Source organism: Anarhichas minor, unplaced genomic scaffold, assembly GCF_050575085.1.
Source record: "Anarhichas minor isolate MPS153535 unplaced genomic scaffold, ASM5057508v1 ptg000022l, whole genome shotgun sequence".
Taxonomy (NCBI): domain Eukaryota; kingdom Metazoa; phylum Chordata; class Actinopteri; order Perciformes; family Anarhichadidae; genus Anarhichas; species Anarhichas minor.
Genome location: NW_027466468.1, coordinates 4,170,987 through 4,191,134, shown reverse-complemented (window position 1 = coordinate 4,191,134; position 20,148 = coordinate 4,170,987). Strand labels below are relative to the sequence as shown.

The 20,148-nt window shown below is 43.3% G+C and overlaps 2 protein-coding genes across 14 annotated transcripts in view; both read left to right on the top strand.

Annotated features, from left to right (window-relative positions):
- The first annotated feature begins 543 nt into the window (after nt 1–543).
- On the top strand, nt 544–8,277 carry seh1l (SEH1-like (S. cerevisiae)). 2 transcript variants are annotated; one of them, XM_076096620.1, is made up of 8 exons: nt 544–732; nt 1,207–1,257; nt 1,465–1,611; nt 2,148–2,359; nt 4,385–4,624; nt 4,756–4,910; nt 6,096–6,249; nt 7,856–8,277. In XM_076096620.1, the coding sequence occupies exons 1-8, from the start codon at nt 622–624 to the stop codon at nt 8,031–8,033; spliced, it is 1,248 nt and encodes a 415-aa protein (XP_075952735.1). In that variant the 5' UTR covers nt 544–621; the 3' UTR covers nt 8,034–8,277. The 2 variants fall into 2 exon arrangements, with proteins under 2 accessions (XP_075952735.1, XP_075952736.1); XM_076096621.1 differs by lacking the exon at nt 7,856–8,277 and adding an exon at nt 7,390–7,686.
- Nucleotides 8,278–8,427: 150 nt separating this feature from the next.
- The window catches only part of cep192 (centrosomal protein 192), a 34,663-nt gene continuing 22,942 nt past the window's right edge, over nt 8,428–20,148 (top strand). For 8 of the 12 annotated variants that reach the window (XM_076096614.1, XM_076096613.1, XM_076096615.1 and 5 more), the window contains exons 1-21: nt 8,428–9,597; nt 10,129–10,378; nt 10,839–10,931; nt 11,434–11,591; nt 11,980–12,053; nt 12,448–12,631; nt 12,722–12,837; nt 12,988–13,077; nt 13,352–13,504; nt 13,677–13,827; nt 14,018–14,232; nt 14,474–14,593; nt 14,900–15,055; nt 15,191–15,491; nt 16,730–16,879; nt 16,993–17,057; nt 17,204–17,428; nt 17,551–17,692; nt 17,815–17,897; nt 18,000–18,296; nt 18,719–19,574. In XM_076096614.1, the coding sequence (XP_075952729.1) occupies nt 10,206–10,378; nt 10,839–10,931; nt 11,434–11,591; nt 11,980–12,053; nt 12,448–12,631; nt 12,722–12,837; nt 12,988–13,077; nt 13,352–13,504; nt 13,677–13,827; nt 14,018–14,232; nt 14,474–14,593; nt 14,900–15,055; nt 15,191–15,491; nt 16,730–16,879; nt 16,993–17,057; nt 17,204–17,428; nt 17,551–17,692; nt 17,815–17,897; nt 18,000–18,296; nt 18,719–19,574 (3,802 nt within the window). In that variant the 5' untranslated portion in view covers nt 8,428–9,597; nt 10,129–10,205. Of the gene's footprint in view, nt 9,598–9,999; nt 10,379–10,838; nt 10,932–11,433; nt 11,592–11,979; nt 12,054–12,447; nt 12,632–12,721; nt 12,838–12,987; nt 13,078–13,351; nt 13,505–13,676; nt 13,828–14,017; nt 14,233–14,473; nt 14,594–14,899; nt 15,056–15,190; nt 15,492–16,729; nt 16,880–16,992; nt 17,058–17,203; nt 17,429–17,550; nt 17,693–17,814; nt 17,898–17,999; nt 18,297–18,718; nt 19,575–20,148 lie in introns of all 12 variants that reach the window. The other 4 variants (XM_076096616.1, XM_076096608.1, XM_076096610.1 and 1 more) reach the window with 3 other exon arrangements.

The following is a 20,148-nucleotide window of genomic DNA, read 5'->3' as shown; positions in this document are numbered from 1 at the left end:
TGTTTTATTATATATATCGACATGTGTCAACACTGACTCTTGCAGTAAACTATTGAATTATGAAAGTTTGTTCAACCCTAGTTTTTTTTCACATTATACACAAGGCATGATTAGAATGACAAATAAAGCACCACACAATACAAAATAAACATTTGACAAACACTTCTGCCACTGATCTCTTGTCTTAAAGTGTTCAATATGAGTGTTAATACAAAATGTAGATAAAGACTCCACCAAACTTGGCAACCCCAGTGAACGGAGGAGGAGGGCAGTTTACTTGGTAGTGGAGCTAAAGTGTAAATTGTTAGAGTAAACTAATTTCTCAGCTTTGCATTTTCACATTTTTCCAAATTATATTCTGGTTGCTGTTCAATTCGACACGACAAGTTTCAACATAGACTTTATCATAAAGTAACTCGAAACATGATTTACCCACAGGATTAAACAAAAATTGGTTTGAATGCGCCCCTCTGTGGTCAAGTCGGGTAATGCGCACACACTGCGAGGACCCGCCAAACATTATACACGCACACGCGCGCGCACACACAAGTTACGTTTAGACACATGACAGGCCTACAAAGCAACCAGGTTAGCTAGTTTTGCTGCTAGCCGGATATAATCATGTTTGTAGCGCGTAGCATTGCAGCAGATCATAAAGATCTAATTCACGATGTGTCGTATGATTTCCACGGCCGGAGAATGGCAACTTGCTCCAGTGACCAAAGTGTCAAGGTAACGTCAGTTAACATGACGTATTATTCAGCAGTTTGCTAATGTTAACAAGCTAGCGTTAGCTGCTAGCCTGTTACAAACACCCGTATCTCGTTATTGGATTTGCTGTCTATCTCCCACCACTTGTTGAGAGACGTTACGTTAGTTAATTTGCTAAATCTGTTGCTAATTCTGACTATCGCATGCAACTTCACTTTATTACATTTAGCTAGTTTGCCTGTAGCATACAAGCTAGGGTAACGTTAGCTGTAGGTAACTTAAGCTGTGTAGCTAATGTAAACACTGCAGAAATACCCCGTGCATGTTTAGTAAGTTTACACCTGTAATTTAGTAAATGTTACCTAACATTACTTGTAGTTGTAAACCTAAGGAATGTCATTGAAGGTCCCATGTTACCAGCTCCACAAGCGTGCACACAGAGCCTATCGTCTCAGCAATATGTCCTATCATTGTTTCACATCTTCTTTCTCTCAGGTTTGGGATAAAAGTGAGAATGGAGAGTGGCACTGCACAGCCAGCTGGAAGGTAAGCCTCCTGCTGCTTCATTCATTTTAACCATTAAAGGCTTTCCTGGTCAAATCTGAGTCTATAAGACAGCGTGCTTGCATAACAGCATATCAATGTATGTCCTACTCTCTCTCTTGTGGTCTTACTGATTATAGATACAGCTTGAAATGTAAATTAGTGTTATGATTTATTGGTTTGTGAAAAGATGTATTCCCTTGTGTGCAGACACACAGTGGATCAGTGTGGAGAGTGACCTGGGCTCATCCAGAATTTGGGCAGGTTCTGGCCTCGTGCTCCTTCGACAGGACAGCTGCTGTGTGGGAAGAGATTGTGGGAGAGTCCAACGACAAGCAGAGAGGACTGAGCCACTGGGTTAGTAGCATCACGGCTGGTTATCAGGCTGGAAACCAGGCATCAGCTTCTGGTTATCGAAGCTGAAACTATTGTTGCCATTTTAAGTCACCTTGTATATGTCAGCCGAATAATGAAGCGACTTGTACACATGTTATGTGTGTGTTGCGGATGCTTTGCAGTATAATTTTACTTCCAGCACAAAGATGCCGGGATACTTCTCCTCTGGAGACTTCACAAATTTCCTTTTTTTTTTTCTTTTTCAGGTTCATCTCGTTCTTTGTCAGTTTGAATGTATTTGTTTGTGATGTTGATGGTTATGTTTTCACCCCAAAGTCAAATAACTTAATTAGCTTAGCTGCCAGTGCCAATTAGCCAGTGCAGCTTTATTTCCGGTTCTGACTTTAACAGCAATATTTACAATTTCGCTAATGCAACAAATATATATTATATAATATATTTAGTTTGTTGTCCCTATTTTTGATGTATTAAAAAGACTTTTCTACAGTCGTCTGTTCGAGCCTGACCAAATAGTTTCCACGCTGTTCCGTTTTTAGATAAAGAGAACCACTCTAGTGGACAGCAGAACCTCGGTGACCGACGTGAAGTTCGCCCCTAAACACATGGGCCTGATGCTGACCACCTGCTCCGCGGACGGAGTGGTGAGGATCTACGAGGCCCCCGACGTGATGAACCTGAGTCAGTGGTCCCTGCAGCACGAGATCTCCTGCAAGCTCAGCTGCAGCTGCATCTCTTGGAACCCCTCGAGGTTAGACCGCAGTGTGACTTTGTTTGGGGGGGAAAAAACAGTTGAGACATTGAAATGTGTAGAAGATTTACGGTTCTTCAGTTCCAGTCCAAGCTGTAATGTACCTCGCCTTGCAATAAAACTTAGTATTGATCGGGGATTCGCAAGATAAATGGAGGTCGGGTAAAGACAAAATATAGGATCTGAAGCGCAAGTTTAGTTGGGTGGAGTTGGAGGATGTGGGCGAAACAAAACGGATTAATTTACTTAAATAATAATGAAACATGACAATTAACTTTAGTCGTTGTTTTTTGATAATCAATAATACATTAAAAAAATCGTTTAGGGGCAAGTAGAAATTGACTTTGGGCAAGTAGACAACAAGCATTGATGTTGAACCCTGTCGTGGCTCGCTGGGACACTTGGATTGATCATTCATGTTAACATGTCTGCTGTGAAAAAGGCCTTTTGTATTAGTCTGAAACCTAATACTTCCTGTCTGCTGTGTTCAGCGTCGGAAATACACGAGGGCAAAGGGCAAAACTGCTACTAAGAAATATAATTTTGCCCCTGATATCACTAGGAGAGGGGCAAAAAATGCCCCCGAACTTTCTAAACTAATAAATAAATGGAGCGCTTCTTCATCAGACCTGTGACTGCGAGACTGCGGTCAACTCAGCAGACACTTCAATGTTAGTGCACCTATATGCTGAAATTCACGGTAAACGCATTCAAACGGCACAGATCGGGAGCGAGCGAAGGACTTTGAAAGTTAACGGAAAGATTAACGTGAAACAACATCCGGTTTCTTCAGACGAACATCCGGTTTTCAGAATAAGATGCCAACAAAGTATACATATTGCATAATGGAAATTAGATTAAATGAATTATATTCACATTAAGTATAAAACATGCTACCTGCATCTCGTGAGTTAAAGGTAAAATACACCTAAATTGTGCGCAAAGTGTCTTTATTCTTTGATTTGAGGGTTGCTGGAAATGAATAATACCTGACTGACAGTCAATTAAGATTTTACTAAGCAAAAACTCTGAACTGAATTTGTACCTTCAAATGGCACATTTTTGAAATTTTTAAGGTGCTATAAAAATGTTTTTCTCAAAAATTCCACACAATGACTGATGCATAAGTTCAGGACAAAAATGGGTAATATCACAATATTTAAGGTGCGACAAAAATATCTTTCTCAATAATTCCATACAATGACTGATGTATATGTAATCAAGGCATCGTTGACTTAATAATTGTTCATAGTTGTTTAAAAAATGTAATAATAACAATAAATAACTACAAAGAAATAAGAATACAATTGAATATGATTGTCTGATTTATGTTTGTTTTTTGTTAAAAAAAATCTAAGAAAACACTTTGAATCTGTAGACTACTGCCTAATAGTCTTATTATTGCCATTTGATGACAATTGCTCATATACTGTAAGCCTAAATAAGTATATTTATTATTTTGAACAAAGGTTAAATGTTATTTCACAAGTTTCAAAAAGTGCGGGGCAAAAATTGCCCCCAAAAAAATATGTAAATTTCCTACCCTGGCTGTGTTACTGCCTGTATGTGCTCCTCACATGCTCTTATTTCCAAGTTGAAAAGTGGAGTTACAACTTAACCCACACAAAAACACACAAAACTGTGCAACAATTATTATCAATCACAATACAGATGCTATTCACCCCAGGCTGTGGGATGGAGTAGGAAAAGTGTTGCTCAGTGAACTGTTAGTAACAGAAACAGTCATTTATGCAGGATGTGAACTCTAAAAAACCAATAACTTTGTCTTAATAACCAGCTGTGTGTAGTTCTGGAGTTGGACATTCAATTAAATCATTTGTCTTCACATTAATAAAAGAAAAGAGTTGGTCCTATAAGTAACATTCTGGCAGAGCGGTGTTCAATTCAAGATGTTCTGTAAATTACCTTTTCAAATGGAAGGTTCTCTCTGCTGCTGACCTTTTTTAAACATATGAACTGTGACCTTGTGACACTTGTCTCGTGTGTTTCCATCCTACCACCCAGCTCTCGTGCCCACCCGCCAATGTTTGCAGTGGGGAGCGATGACAGTAATGTGACGTACGGTGGGAAGGTTCAGATCTATGAGTATAATGAAAACACCAGGAAATATGCCAAAGCAGAGACGCTGATGACGGTCACCGACGCCGTCCATGACATCTCATTCGCCCCAAACCTGGGGAGATCCTTCCACGTGCTCGCCATCGCAACGAAAGACGTCCGAATCTTTAAGCTCGTTCCCATGAGGTGACTGATTCCATATGCATGCAACGTCTTAACGGACGCGCTTCTGCAGCCGCAACCGATTTAAAACTATTCTAAATGACAGAAATGACAAGCTACCGCTGTGTAAAAACATTTTCTGATCCATCGGACAGGAAGGAGAGCACCTCCACGGGACCCAGCAAGTTGGAGGTGCAGATTGTGGCTCAGTTCGACAACCACAACTCCCAGGTGTGGCGTGTGAGCTGGAACATCACCAGCACCCTGCTGGCCTCCTCCGGTGACGATGGCTGCGTGCGCCTCTGGAAAGGTAAGACGTTACTGTTGGCTTCGGTCGACGACGGCTCGTCTGTGTTCCTTTAAGTTTGGTGACGGCTATACTGACAGCAGTTTTTATTTTTTTATTCCAGCATGTTTAAAATGCTAGTTGGAGTGAACTCTCACCAGGTGTTGAGTGACTTTGGCCTATGCGTTGTTGGCATCAGTCGTCGGGTCGCTCAGATACAGTTATTCTCAAATCATCTGAGTTGTTATGATGTACGGTACATTTCTGTATAATTGGGCCAGTGTACAAAAAAAGGTTTCACACGAAGCCAAACATGGGACCTTACCAGTGTGCCGTATTTCACCACTAGGTGTCACACTTGACTCAGCTGCCGCTCCTGAGTGGAACCTAAAAAGCAAACCAAAAGTTCCAGTCTGGGTCACTGTGGGCCGACTGTCTCAATCTCACATTACGCACATGCACACTTTTACACACACACACAGAGGGAGAGAGAGTTTTCTTCCCTCTCATGGAAGGTTGTGTGTACTGTCTACTGTGGCATCTTTACTCACTGAGCATCCCAGTAGCACCGCCCCCTCTGTTCAGTTCCAGTTCAGTCGTTCAGTCAGGAGTGCAACAAAACGTCAAGCAGGATTTAAAAAAAAATTTCTCACACCTGTGGTAATTGTTTACTTATATTGTACTTTACTTTGCCGTTACTGTCTAATGAGACATGAGTGCACAAAATGTGCAATGATCACATCAAATTACAGCGATGGGACATAAAAACGAATTAGCCCACATGCATGGCTATAAGGTAGTAAATGAATGAATAGTTTGGAGGATTGGGCAGCAAATAAAATAAAAGACCTGGCCTTGTTGAGACTGTCTGTCTATTGACACACACAGCAAACAGCGCAATCTGTATGAGAATAATTCATAATAATGAATGTTTACTGAATTCTGTGTGATTACTTTTCCAAATGTCATGAGCTTTATTTTGGGGTGATGCAGCTGCATCACGTGGTGGTTGTCCCTCGGCTCCCTCTCATTTCTGTCACATTTTCATTCTCCATGTGTGGAATGTAAAAGAAAGAAAAGTACCAAATGACACATTCCTCCATCAGCTTTTTTCCACTTTATGGAGGAAATGATGAACTCATGGTCACTTGTCAATCATGTTGCAGCGTGAACACTCACTTTACCATCCCCCGCCCCCCCGCCCTGCAGCAAACTACATGGACAACTGGAAGTGCACGGGCATCCTGAAAGGGGACGGCAGCCCGCTCACCGGCTCCTCCGGTCAGCCCACAGCCATGAGCACCGTTGTGGGCTCCTCGGTCCAGACCTCCCAGAACGCCCTGAACGGGATGTCTGCAGGAAGGTAGGTGGTGTGGTGCGTCCGCCGCCACTCACCCAGCCCGACCCGAGCCGGTCAGAACTGACAGCTTATCATGCCTCACACTGACCGGGACTGCAGCCGCTCACTGACACACCTCCTGGGCCCCACACTGACCAAATGATGCACTCATGCAAAGAGCTTGGCTTCCGAGCCTGCGGAGTTGGATGTGCTGTGGTGTGTTTGTTTTGTTTTTTCCTCTTGACTTGTACAGATGCATGCAAGAGTAGTTTCCACTTTGCATTGTCAGTGTTAGCGCTAACCACACTCTTGGTATAAAAAGTTAAATAAACCGCTTTTATATAAATTCGATATGTGACGATTATTTCAAATTTATATTTTGGGATATGCAGCAGAACCATTTTGGTGTCGGGTGACATTATTTTGTAAATATTGAGAAATCTGATTAGCTTGAGGCGCCTACGTCTCAATTGGCATTTTGAGATGTAATTCTTCTCATTTCACTTTTCAATTTCAATGCATCCTTGAGCAAGTAATGCCCAACTCTTTGCTGAGCAGAAGGACTTGAATGAAGCTCATTAACCAACCGTAATAACAATATGAGTATGAATACAGCCACTGACAGTTATGACTCTAAAGCCAGACGATGTAACTTGTCACAGAAGAGATAACGGCCTTTCTTTTATAAATGAAATGTTGAATTCATAAGAAATAAAAGTCACACTTTCTCAATTCAGTGCACTCAGGTTGTTGTTGCTCCGGCCTTTACTTGGTCTGGTATGACCAGTCGCCTTAAGTGGCTAAGTGACTCTTCATCTGCTACAGGTACAGTTCATGTTTTGGATTACAAATGAGTTAATATTGGATGTTTGTATGAAACGGTTTCAAAAGTGTTTGAGCTCATCAGAGTCGGTATGTGGCTGTATTTATGTTCAACTTTAACAACCCTCTTAACTTTACAAAACCTCTGTATTTACCAGCTTTGCAGTTTCCAACTTAACTCTAGAGTCATCTCTAACCTTATTAAACATCTGCGTATGACGTGCTCTGTTGCGCTCTAAAACCCAGATTTGATTTTTGTAAAATGACTTTGCATAAAAGATTGTCTTGCATTGCGTCGGGCTTGTTGAAGTAATGTGGTATTGTACTGCTTGTTGCATGCAGGATTGGCAAGAGAGCTCCCTTTGCCCCTCCTCTGCGGCAGCAGCTGACCTCTCCAAAGACAAACCAGCATCCTGCGTATTACTAATGTCTCTGCACCAGCTGCCACTTGCCCTTGTGTCAATGCATTTGAATATGTCATGTCCTAGCTGAATACTTGCTGGTGAAGGGCTCTGTGATGGAATGTATACCCTCACGGTTCTGCTTTCACAGCTTCCGCTTTGTTTAGGTTCCAACCTGTTTGTTAGAGAACAACGCACATCCACCTTTTAGAGAATAAACCCTTATCACTTCTCTGTCTGCCATTCTCCCCTCTCTTTTTTCAGTTTCTAAAGCATACATGCATTCTTTTTAAAATCTCTCATTTCTACTTCCTTTTGACGTGTTTCCCCCTCCCCTATTCCATCGTCTTCTCCCTGTCCGTGTGTCTGTCGTCTGCGTCTCCATCCGTTTTTTTGTGTTGCTTCAGGTATTTCTTTCCGCCTCTGGATCCTCCCAGAGCGGGGACCAGGTATGGTCACCTGCTGCCTCCCTCCTCTCTCATAGAGCATTGTGACGCTGAGCCCGCTCAGCCTCAGCAACAGCCTCTTCCCCACAGACTCTACTCTCGAGCACTGCTGCCCTTACCAGAGGCTGAAGGACTGTGATTTTTGGGGTGTTTTAGCTCAAATAAAAAGGGATGGGGTTAGGGAGGAGGGATGGGGTTAGGGAGGAGGGGTGGGCGGGAACAACACAACTGCCATTCATTTCTAATAAAGATTCTGTTTTCTAAATGTTTTGTTCTTTTTCCTTCATGGAGATTTCGTGAATGTTGCATTACACGGCCAGTGAAGCCATTTTGATAACCATTTCTATGTATGTGAACAATCAACTAAACATTCCCCCTATTCAGTTTTGTGTTCTAGTTCTTTACGTTTTTGGAATGTGCATTAAAAAGCGCATATAGTTTTCGTTTTTTTGGGGTCTTGAGACGGCCGGTAAGTTTTATTTTTATTTTATTTATTTATTTTTTTTTTTCCCGAAGGACACGGATGACCCGCAACCCTCAGTGCCTGCAGAGGAAGTGTTATTGCTCAGTGGTTGAAAATCGCTCATGGTGGAAGTCAGAATAAACGCCACAAGATACGAAGATAATTTTATTTTTGAATAGTTTTCCTTCCACACACACAAAGTGACAGCATTCATTCATGAGTGACTGATTACCATGTGGGACAGCTCCTATATAGAAATAACACATGATTCATCACATTTCTTTTGTAGGACATTGATCCACTCTATTTTTTAATGCTAAGTTGGGTGAAAAGTCAATTATTGTTGACACTTTATGAATGATATTCTAAAACGTGTGAACTGGTATGGTTCTTTGAAGGCAACTGGATGTGGCCTACTTCTTAAACTGAAAAGTCTTCTCCCAGCTTTACTCTGAATTAAGGGAAATAAAGGGCATGTCATTTGTTTTGACAGGAAGGATAACATTCATTAATTTCATGGCTCACTCGTATTGATGCCTCACAAAGTGGAATGCTCGTGATGCAGCTGTCTGCTAACTAAGACTCCTGCAGCTGCTTGGGAGGAACACTTGATCCAACAAACCACTCTCAACCTGCAACAAATATAATGTACTTTTATGTCCCTCTGTATGGTAGGAAAGTAACCTAACTTAAACTCATTAGCTTATTTTTCAACCTAATGCTGGATCTTTACTCTATAAATTTCCACAATTTATTGTATATTGTTGTATTTTATATTGCCATTACATTATGGCTGCAGTCTAAAAATACCCCCCCCCCCCCCTCTCCCTCTCTTTCATTCATCTTGTATGGACAAACACGATGGATGCAGTGATGTGCCGATGCCCAAACTGTCTAAAAGTCCAGCGGAATGACGTGAATCCCAGCCTATCGAGATAGACAATTCCCTCCTCCTCAGTTTAGTCGTCCAACCAAAGCGGTTTCAATTGGTTAAGTCCCGCCCACGTGACATGGACGCTCACGCGGGCTTCCTGTGGATTCTGGGCGCTGCTTGGGTCCTCCGAACAGTTGTGCGGGTTGTTTGTTGTGCCTCCTTTTAAGAGATAATGACTAACTTAAGTATTTGGGAAGTTTCTTTTGGAACTTAACGACGCCTCGCGACGTGTCCGCACCAGTGTATAGAGACAAACCTCGAGTTGGACAAGAGCCGAGCTCTCGGCGGTCTTCTGGAGTGTCGGACGTGAGTTGAAGTCCAACTAACGTGAACGTTATGATTTAGCGCTAACGTTAACTCTCTTGCTGAAATGGCTTTGTGGTTATGGCAGCCCAGTTTTAGTTAACTTATCTGTGTCGTCTGTAACTTGTGTTGCAACACTTGTATCGAACTTAATAATGGAAGATAACGTCAGTTAGCTCAGATTTTGAGTGTGTTGGTGCTTTTGACAAACCCCTCTTGTTTTTAGCAAGGGGCGCTATACGAGCTAGCGTTGAAAGTAAGCTAACCTAGAGAAATCAGGTTAGCTCGTTAGTGTTAATTACTTTAGTAGCTAGGCCAAACTTTACACCCGTTGAACCAATATGCATGAACATATTTTTTAAAAAGTATTCGCGGTAAACTACTTTTCTTATCTGATTTTCGCAGCTGTGAGGTGGTATCAACACGCCGACATACAATCTAAATGGTCCCATCCCTGCCAGCGCACTGTAAAGTTTGCATGTATTTTACTTTCAGTTCCTAAAGTAATACCGACCTGCCTTTTACGTCCCCTAGTCCTAGACATTACAGATGGTCTTCACCTGCTGAACTGAGGTCGAGCCACATTTGGCTGTCACCCTCCATTCCAAACCATGGCGGAAAGTTTCTACAAGCTGGAAGATGAAGCCTTCCCCAGTTTCTTCTGCAAGTCCCTGGACAGCACCGGCGGCCGCGCCACCCTGGGGAATGTGACACTGGGTTCAGGCCCAGGACTTCCAGTGGCTGCCTCCACAGTGGCTAAAATTAAACCCGGCTCTGACAACAGGTGGGATCCCGCTGCTGCTGATCGGGACAGATGTGGCTTTTTGTGGAAATGCTCTCATGCATTAATCTGTGACTCATGACACAAACTCTTTTTGACTTAGTGTGAGAATGAACGCTGACATCTTTTCCCAATTCCTGTTTTGGGAAGTTTGTGTTTTTACAAATTTAAGCATTGAAATGCAACTGGAAAAATGAAGTATTTGTATGCTAAAAATAGATGAGATAGGAATACATTATGACAAAACACTGAGACATGATTGCCAAATATAGAACTGCATATGGATACATGTTGCAGCCCTTTCTGGTGTCTTACAGTTCCCACTAAAGTAACAGGATGTTCACAGTGAGTCAGTGCTCTGTTGCTAAATGTCATTTTGGAGCAGTAACCCTGATGTGGAGCTGTTTAGCATGATACAACCAGTTGTTTTGTACCATCAGTGCCATGTGCTCTTGCTTTACAGAGGAGATCCTGTTGAGGCTTCATATCTGGAGGCCAACTCGCAGTCATCTGTTCGAGAACAGCCCAAGTTTGCCCTCAGCTTCAAGGATGACTTGTGAGTATATAAATACATATAGTTCACACTGCTGATTAATTGTTTTAGCAATGTTGTCGGGGAAGAAAAAAAGCTGATCTTGTGTTGCAGTTCGTAGAATTGCTTTGTAATAGCAGATTGTTTTTCTAAATTAGTTTTAATTGCATTGCTTGTTGACTAATGTCAGCATGATTTAAATCAGTGCAGGAGATTGTCACCTAAAAGCATAAGCCATGCTATGAAATGCAATTCATCTAAATATTCATTTATCTTTTTGTGAGTCAACCCGTCTAGGTTGAATTATTTCACTACGTACTTTCCCAGTTATGTACATTCGACAGTTGAATTCAATTACAGTGAATCATGCTAAGAGTATCAGCCTACTTTTAACTCATGAATATATATTTTGTGTGTAACTATGGAGGGATGGACATTCTTAATGTCTTAACTATATTAGTTTATATTCCACCTTCTTTTTCCATCTCATTTTTGTGTGATTGTTTACATCCCGCCTGCTTTAAAGGGACAATGCGGATGACTTCATTGCCGCCCACCGTCTCTCAGACATGCTGGTGAAGATTCATTTGGATGAAAGCGCATCTCAAAACCGAGGCTCCATGCTGGGGCTCCCTACCACGCAGATGGGCTCAGTCCATGGCCGGCACACAGAACTTGGGACGGGTAAATATCAACGCACCGGTCTATCTTTGTTGGTGGTTTTATTGCCAATCTGTTGCTGTGGCAACGGCTTTGGTCCACGTTTCCTTCCTGTCAGCTCGTGCACCAACAAACATCATAACAGGAAATACAAAGGAGTCCATTTAGAATGTGTTATGATGTAAACGGCCAATAGGTATAACAGTGTGGCGATACTCAGAATCAGCCTCAGAATCAGTAATTACTCTTTTCTTGATTGGAAAACTTATCAAAGGTGGGTTCACCGAATACTATATGGACGTATATTTGTGCTTTCTGATACATAAAGATGAAATAATTCTCATTACTAGATGAAGACACGTTTTCTTTGAATGATACTAATGTACTTTGTCTTTCCTGTCTCTTCTGACAGATCTGTCAACAGGCCTTCTGACATTTGCTCATTTTGGACATCTAGACAGCACGGATGCAACGGTACACATTTTGGTAACTCTTGACCAGCTGACAGTTGTACATTTTATGTGATTGCTCTTTTGCAGTAACTCGTAGACCCAAAACTGGGCCATATAGATCATAAAGTTATTTTTTGCTCATAAAAACGGGGACCTTTTTCATGTGCATATCAGAAAGAGAAAGCCATGTGACCCATGTTGAGGCTTAACTCGTATAATTGAAAACCCTTTATGTTGCTTAATTTTCAGTTTAATGTCTTTATAATTAGGCATATTTCGTCTTTTTAACTAGTCTCGTTCTACCCCGGTTCCTTACAGGATATAAAGGATTTTAAAAAGTATTTTTAAATATAGGTTGGTGTTTTGGATTTGAAACAATGTTTCTCGTGTATAAATGCTGTTTTGACCTCCAACAAATCTCTGATCAGGTGCCTGCGAATCCGTTCTCGTTTCCTCGGCAGTTCAAACAGGCTCAGCCTTTACCAGCTACAGCCGAGGAGGACAACGTGCAGAGTGAGGGAGAGGACAGTGACCATTTCAGTGGCAGCAACTCGAGCTTCCTGGTGAACGAGAAGCTCATGTGTGTGGACAGCATGAACAGCGACATCACAGGTTCATGCAGCCTTGATTTTATTTGTTAAACATAGATTACAGATTTTGTCAAAGCTTGAGTCCTTTTGTGAACGTGCGTTTGATTCCCAGATGATGACATTGATTCGAACGACTTGCCTGATGATGAGCTCGAGCAGTATTTCAATAATCTGGTGCCTCCTGCCATGCAGAGAGGCAGAGTGGAGGGCCAAGAGATTCCTGCAACAGTAAGTCCCCTTTGAAACACTTTGCCTCTTACACCGTACCAGCACTAGTGAGTCATTGGACAACTGTTTAAAGTGGCTTTTCATTCAACTGTCATTTACTTGATCTATTTGTCTCACTGTCCCCATTAATATGTATATATTTGTTCATAGGGACTCCCCGGTGTTACTGACAACACATCAAACCCAAGTTCCACAGAACCAGACCAGTATAGACACCAGTTCCTGGATGACTACAATCAGGTGAGCACATTGACGCCCTTACTGTTTTGTGCCCATGTGCTGCTTCCAGCTTGCATGGAGAAGAGTATGAATATGATCTTCCTGCCTGAAAATACTGTTGAGTTTCATGAATATCAGCTGGAAATTTGCGGTTTGGCAAAGGCTGCCCAACTGGTCTGACTATCTACCTGCAAATCTGTCGTTACTTTTGTGAATCATATATTTAACTCGAATCAAAAGACCAGTAAATGTTTTCCCCCTATCATTGATTCTCTTTTCTCTGACTTTTCGTCAGGAGGACTTCCAGATGCCGGATGTGCGTCTGGCTGCTACGGGTATGGACTCGTGTCCTGCCAGCGACGAGGACACCGAGGACGAGCTGGAGTGTGTCAGAAGGGGCAGCAGTGCCACCAGGACCCGGCTGCTGCCCAGCACCTCCAGACAACTGGTCAGACATAAAAACCAATATTTTCAGACTTTAAAAACTCTCAAATATAATAATCAGTTAAAGACTAAAAAAATCCTACATCCAGTAGCTCCATCATTTCGGATTGAAATGTACTTTACAACAGAGTGTTGCTTTATGTCATTTCTGTTCGTATCTACGTGTGCGTGTACAGGTTGGAGAGAGTAACCGTCCCAGTTTCAGGCCGGGCTTAGAGGGAGGCAGTTCTGATGACGAGGCTTCCAGCAGCCGCGGCGGTCCATCTCTGTCTGGGATCGAACACAGACGATCTGCTGAGGGACAAGTCATCAACCCTCCAGTCACGGGTACAATATGCAGCTTCAATCACTGTCCTTCACTGCCTTATTATTCCTTTTTGGTTCTCTGGCTGGCTTTCCTGTGTTCTTGATGAATTGCATGTGCAAGTGAATGCATGTTATATGTATTCAATAGTAGTTTTGAGGCCGCTTTAATGTTAAAGTGACCACCGTTTTTTGTGTCATTGCGTAACTCCAGGGGATGGAGGAGGTGGGGATGGGAGCAGTGGGAGTGAGGAAAGCGGAAACGACGGAGGAGTTTCGACCATCCCCCTCCCGACGCCCGTCGTCCAGACCACCTATGATGTCCTGCGCGGTCTGGGGATCGTGGGCAGCAGTGCTGCTGGCGAGGATGAGGACGGCGACCTGAATCTGCCAGGACACGGAAGGAGCGGTCTCTCCAGACATACTGAGGTAAGAATGAGGCTCACTTCTGGCTGCACTCCGGTAGCAGCGAGGTTGCTCATCGGTATCATTAATGTTATCAGACACTTGGGCTTTATCTGCAGATTTTATACACACTTTAAATCCTATTGATGGCATCTTTTTCTACACCTCACATACTTCCTGTCTGCCCTCATAATGTAGATTTTTATTGGCCCACTGTTATCTTCCATAGTTTTTTTACAGTTTAATCATTCCACAACGTTTGCAGATGGGCGACCGTGTGGGTCCTGTAGGAATAGGAGAGGTCAGCTCTTTTGGACCATCGAGGGGAACTCGGAGGCTTTCTCCCGTCAACTGGAGCATGGTCCTGGACCGACAGGAGGCACTGGTGAGTACAGGTGCACCACAACCTCCAATGTTACTATAACAGCCCCACTGGCGGGTCATTTAATCGGGCATATATTGATTTTATAATATCATATGGTATTTTTTTATTTTTTTTTTATTACTTCAATTGAATGGTGGTGATACTTAGAGAAGGTTAGTGAAAAATAAAAAGACAAACTGTTGAACAAGAAAACGCTAAGCCCTGCACAATAGAACACAGTATTAAAGTTAAAGCTGCAATGGCTAAAATACTGATGAATATGATTTATGGCTCTGTTTGTCAACGTGGTTCTGATTTGAATGGCAGGATGCGATGGAGAGCACCGAGTCTGGGCCCACTGTGGACCGACTGCTGGACTCAGCCTACCTGAGGAGTGGAGCTGGACTCAGGAGACCTCAGGACTCGGCAAATCTAACTTTCTCCCACCTTCAAGGCACCCAAGGAAGCTTCCACCTCTCCCAGGTACAACACGCTCAACATGTAACATTGCACATTTCAACCCATTTTAAAATCAAATTGAGAGCTCAGAGACAAGTATCCAAACAAATTGTCGTTGTTATGCAGCCTTATACCTTTTGTCAAAAAACTCACCCTTAGGTGCTGCTGCCAGAATGCGATGATGATGATGATGATGATGATGATGATGATGATGATGATGATGATGATGATGGAGTAGATGAGCCTGATGGATCCAGGCCTTGCTTGGGCCTAAGGGGTGGGCCTTGTGGTGAATTGACAGCAGCAGAGGCCTCGGACAGCACCAGTGAGGACGGCAACAATCCCCTTTCCACCTCGCTGGAACTCAAGTACTTCTCCCAGAGCTTCCACCAGGACCGAGAGGATTCAGATGACGGCTGGAACCATTGCCCAGCCAACCTGGAGATGGAGTTTCAACAAGGTTGGCTTTATCTGTGACGTTTAGATCTAGGTAATCAAACTTAATACACAATGGGCCTCATGCAGCAACATTCTCTTAAATTCATCTTGTATTTTCTCTTAATAGTTTGTTAAGAGAAAGAATAGGATTAGTCAACTCCAGATGCACAAAACAGTCTTAACCATCCAAATATGCTTATTATTATTATTATTATGTTTTGGGCATTTTATGCCTTTATCTGACAGTGCTAGTGGAGTGGGAATGTGGGCCGAGAGAGTAGAGGAATGACGTGCAGACACTCCGTCTAGCTGTGAATCTTACCTGGGAACCTCTGCTCAGGGTATTTACGGCCTAATCGCTCGGCTATCGGGTCGCCCCTAAATGTGCTTCATGTCTGCTGAAGGATGAACCCCACATGATCATAAATTTGAGGCACGTGGCCATGTTTTTTTATTAAACACTATATAAGGGCCGTGTGCAAATACTCTTCATCCAAATGAATCTTTACCATCGTGTCTGAAAGTCAATGGGCTGCAATGAAGTCATCAGTATTGGCCCTGCAATGCGGGCGGGAATTGAAATAATACTTGTTAGGATCACATCCAATTGACATGGAGAGAAACGGTAGAATATAAGTTATTATAGTTACGACTTTACTCTGGCACAAGCCCAAGAATTGAAGAGGCCACCAAAAAAAATGAGGAAGAAGAAGAACTTCAGCATTAGTGAAATCGATGTACTGTTTAATAAGCTGTTTAAATAAACATGTGTCAGTAATGGTGTTTCAGGAAAACCAGAAAGAATCAAAGAGCAGCTTGTAAGCCATTCAGAAGCTGAACACATGCCATATCGCCCAGGGGTTTTATAGAGTTTGTTAATTGGACCCAATGGACTCACAGTATTTTCTTAATAATCCGATCATTATGATTCCTCTAAAACATATGATAATCTACATTATATGGTAGTCATGCTTTCTCATTTAGAAATGTTTCCTTGTTGGATAAACAGTTTGTGGACTGTGAAAACCAGATGTTTTTTTTCTTATCTTGGTAAGAGTGCTCTCGTAAAATGTTCTCTAACCTAAGAAGTGCAAAAAAAGAAAACATTGACGAATTCCAGAAATCAATGGATACCAACAGAATAGGACCAAATCTTGGATACGAAACAAAAACAAGAAGAAATTTGTTTATCTATCATTTCCTTCATGAGGCCCATCGTTGCGTGGTGTAAGGTGTTCACAGCATTGCTTGTCTCTTCAGGGGCCAATGCCACTCATAGTGTGGTGTACCAGAACGAAGAGGGGCAGTGGGTGACCGACCTGGCATACTACTCCTCCTTTGAGAAAGAGGTTGACGGGAAGACATCGGAGAATGTTGCCCAGTTTCAGACTGAGGACTTTGTTCCTGCCAGTACGTACAAAGGCCACAGCTCTGTTGCATATACTCAAAGATTACTCTAAGTTAGCGTTACTGTTAGTGCAGGATACTGTTGATACATTGACACTTATTTTTCCTCCTTGCAGGTGATGCTATAGGAAAGATAGTTAAGGATCAAGAGGAATTTGAGAAGGAGCACCAATTCATGCAGGTACACAACGGCCCCATTTAGTCCTTGATGTGTTTGTGCCGTATCGTGAGAGAAGACACTAACAGACTGCTAAAACTCTCAGCTACCATGCATTTTCATAAAGCACAGCCGTTTGTGGTTTATTATAAGTATTGCTGTTTGCACAGGAGGAGCAGATTGAACCAGCCAGCAGCAACAGCACCTTTCAAAGCGACTCCTCTTGGAAGGCCCCCACCAACAGCCACGTCCTGATGAGGGCCTCCCAGGTCTCCTCTGAGTTCAAGCAGGGGGACCACAGCTACCTGCGACTGACTTTGGGGCAGTTTTTTGGACAGCGCTCTGAAGCCCTGGGCTGTCTGGGTAGCGCCGATGATGTGGATTGGGTGAAACGGGTGAATGTTTTGTTTTTGTTGTTGTTGCTGGGAGACTAATATTTATGGCAGGGCTGAAGAAGATTGTTTTAAAGTCTGTCTGACTGTAACCTGTATTAATAGCTCCATCTTTGTTCCGCTAGCCGTCCTTCGGCTACATCATCACCTCTCCAGAGAAAAGGGAACCGTTTCCCCTGATTCACCCCTCAGACTTCTCAGCTAGTCACAATTCTCCTCACAGTGACACCATGGAGCTCAGCGAAGCAGACAAAACCCTCAACCCAGGTGTGTTCATGGTATCGCTCGGGCTGAAGAATCTCTTTCTAGGCTCATGTAGTAGTACTGGCTGTTTTCTGTGTTTTCCAGTAATTCACACTGTGCTGTTACTCATGATCATCTCCTTGCAGAGGACCTGGACAAAACTCTCGAGGCACCAGGTGAAAGGATGTCATCGAAAGGTGTTACTGATCCAGAACCACGTGAACAGGAGGTACAGGGACTCTTTGGGATGAGTTGATGCTTCAATATCTCCATGTAGGGTTACATGCATGGCAGTATGGCTTTCTGACATGAGATCCCTTCTCCTCTTTAGGACCACGCTGGTAGAGCTGCACTACCTGACCACACTGAGGCCTCTGGCTCTGATTCGAGCCCGGGAAACCAAAGCTGCGTGTCCCCCAACAACAACAACAACAGCAGCCACCTGATGCTGAGTATTAGCACAATCGCTTCAGCCATTGCCGACGCGTCCATCAGCACCGACCCTTCGCAGCTGGCTGCCATGATCGTGGAGCTGACCAAGAGGAGCAGGGCGAGGAATCGACCTGAGTCGGCAGGACTTGTTGGACCTGCTGTCAACAGCACAGAGGAACCACGCTCTGCTGAGCATGTAAGGCTTTGCTTTTTTTGTTGTTTTTGTTCTTCAAATATTAGTCTTATAGTTAATAGTATGTACCTTGATTTGGTCATTACCATATGCTGCAAAAGTGCTCTCAATCAGAGTTAACATTGTTTGTTTTCTGGTCTAAGATCAAAGAACGTAATCGACAAGATTAGTGCTCCAATTCCATATTATGAAATATATTAATCTCTCTTAATATATTATGTCTCACTGGGACAAACTGAAAACATACATTCCCTTGAAAGTAATCATCTTTAGAACTACACAAATTTGTTGACGTTAAATACTTAAATTACTATCTGTCTTTGTGCTGCAGCGATCGGCAACATTGAAAGTGCGATCTCCTATCTTCCCATTCCCAAGTGGAAATGGAAAATAAAAAAACAAGATAAATGTTTCCCTCTACATAGATCCTCCCTGAGCCAGAGCAGAGCGGCCTGCTGGACACACTGCAGAGGACCTGTGTCGGAGAGCTGAGCGCCTTCGACATGGAGAAATACCTGAAAAAGGCCGATGTGTCGGGCAGCAGCGATGTCTCTGCGGGGCACACTATCTTTGACCTGACCGGCTGGGCCGACAACCTCAGCAGCTCTCACAGGAGCCCCGAGGCAGGACGTCCTCAGGAACAGGGGAGCTCAGCTCAGCGAGTGGATAGCGAGACTCTACAGAAGCCCACGAGAACAGAAACAGAGGACAAAGACGGAGGAAGAGAGACGACAGTAAACACTAGCTCATCGTTATCTCCAGGTCATAAGGGCCTCTCAAAAAGAAGCTCTATTCCTCGTCCTCGTACATCTTTCAGCTCTTCCAGAAGGTCTGTGGGCTCAGGGCAGGCCTCCACTGTCTCGCCTCCTGCAGACAAAATGACAGCATGCGAGAAGACATGTGCTTCCTCCAGCAGGACCCTCACAGAAAATGGTGTAAAGCCAGGGGAACTGAACCCACAAGCATCCAGCAATACTAGGTCTTCCCTCGAAACATCACAAAAGAGTGATGAAGGCTCTGCCGCCTCACCTGGCTTGCCAAGTATCCCACCAGGCCTGAGGACAGGTCAGTCAAGCCTGCCTTGTTTTAAAGGTTCCTCTCCTCCGCCACAGAGGGCGAGGACTGCAGGCCAGCAGCAGCAGGACAGACGGAGTCATTCTCCAGAGAAGAAACCACCACCACCCAGGAATATCTCAGCCGCTCCGCTACCTCGCTGCTCTCTGGAGAAACATGTTGGCTTCTCTTGCCAAAACACTCAGCCTCCACTGGACTCTGTGTCCGGTGAGTGAAAAGCAGAAATGACGGGGCTTGTGATTTTAACAGCACACATGCAGCAGTTGTCTGGGCAGTCATCACCTTTATTCAAACAACTGTAGAGATCAGTAGACAGCATGTTGCACATCATTTGAAAGTATTGCCACTGTGAGACTATTGAGATGACATCTAGGGCTGTAAGAAAATATCAATACTTTGCTATCTAGCAGTAGGGGGGTTCAAACACAACACTAAATGAGCCGCGTTATCTATCTTCCGCCTCCGTAAAATAGTGAATACAATAGAATACAATCGTTTAATAAAAAGAGAAAAATAATTCTTTCTTTTTTGGACAGTAGTTTAAATTATGAAACATGCATCAGCACAAGGGCAATTTTATTTCTCCTGCTGTCCACAAATTTTATCGAAATTGGGTAACTTGGTACATTTCTGGTGAGGGCACGCAAGAGCAATGAAAAATGTGTCGGGAGGAGGAGAGAGACTTCATTCGATACCTCCACAAAATCTGGCCTTAAGGCTCGTACATATTTGACCCACTTGGTCCAGAATTTAATAAACATTTTTCTGAATACAAAGGAGA

What these genes read in the sequence shown, in the direction of transcription:
- seh1l (XM_076096620.1), top strand. Translation starts at nt 622, where the DNA reads ATGTTTGTAGCGCGTAGCATTGCAGCAGATCATAAAGATCTAATTCAC. An exon ending in AGAGAGGACTGAGCCACTGG is followed by an intron (nt 1,612 to 2,147) that starts GTTAGTAGCATC and finishes TTCCGTTTTTAG; the next exon opens with ATAAAGAGAACCACTCTAGT. An exon ending in CTGCGTGCGCCTCTGGAAAG is followed by an intron (nt 4,911 to 6,095) that starts GTAAGACGTTAC and finishes CCCGCCCTGCAG; the next exon opens with CAAACTACATGGACAACTGG.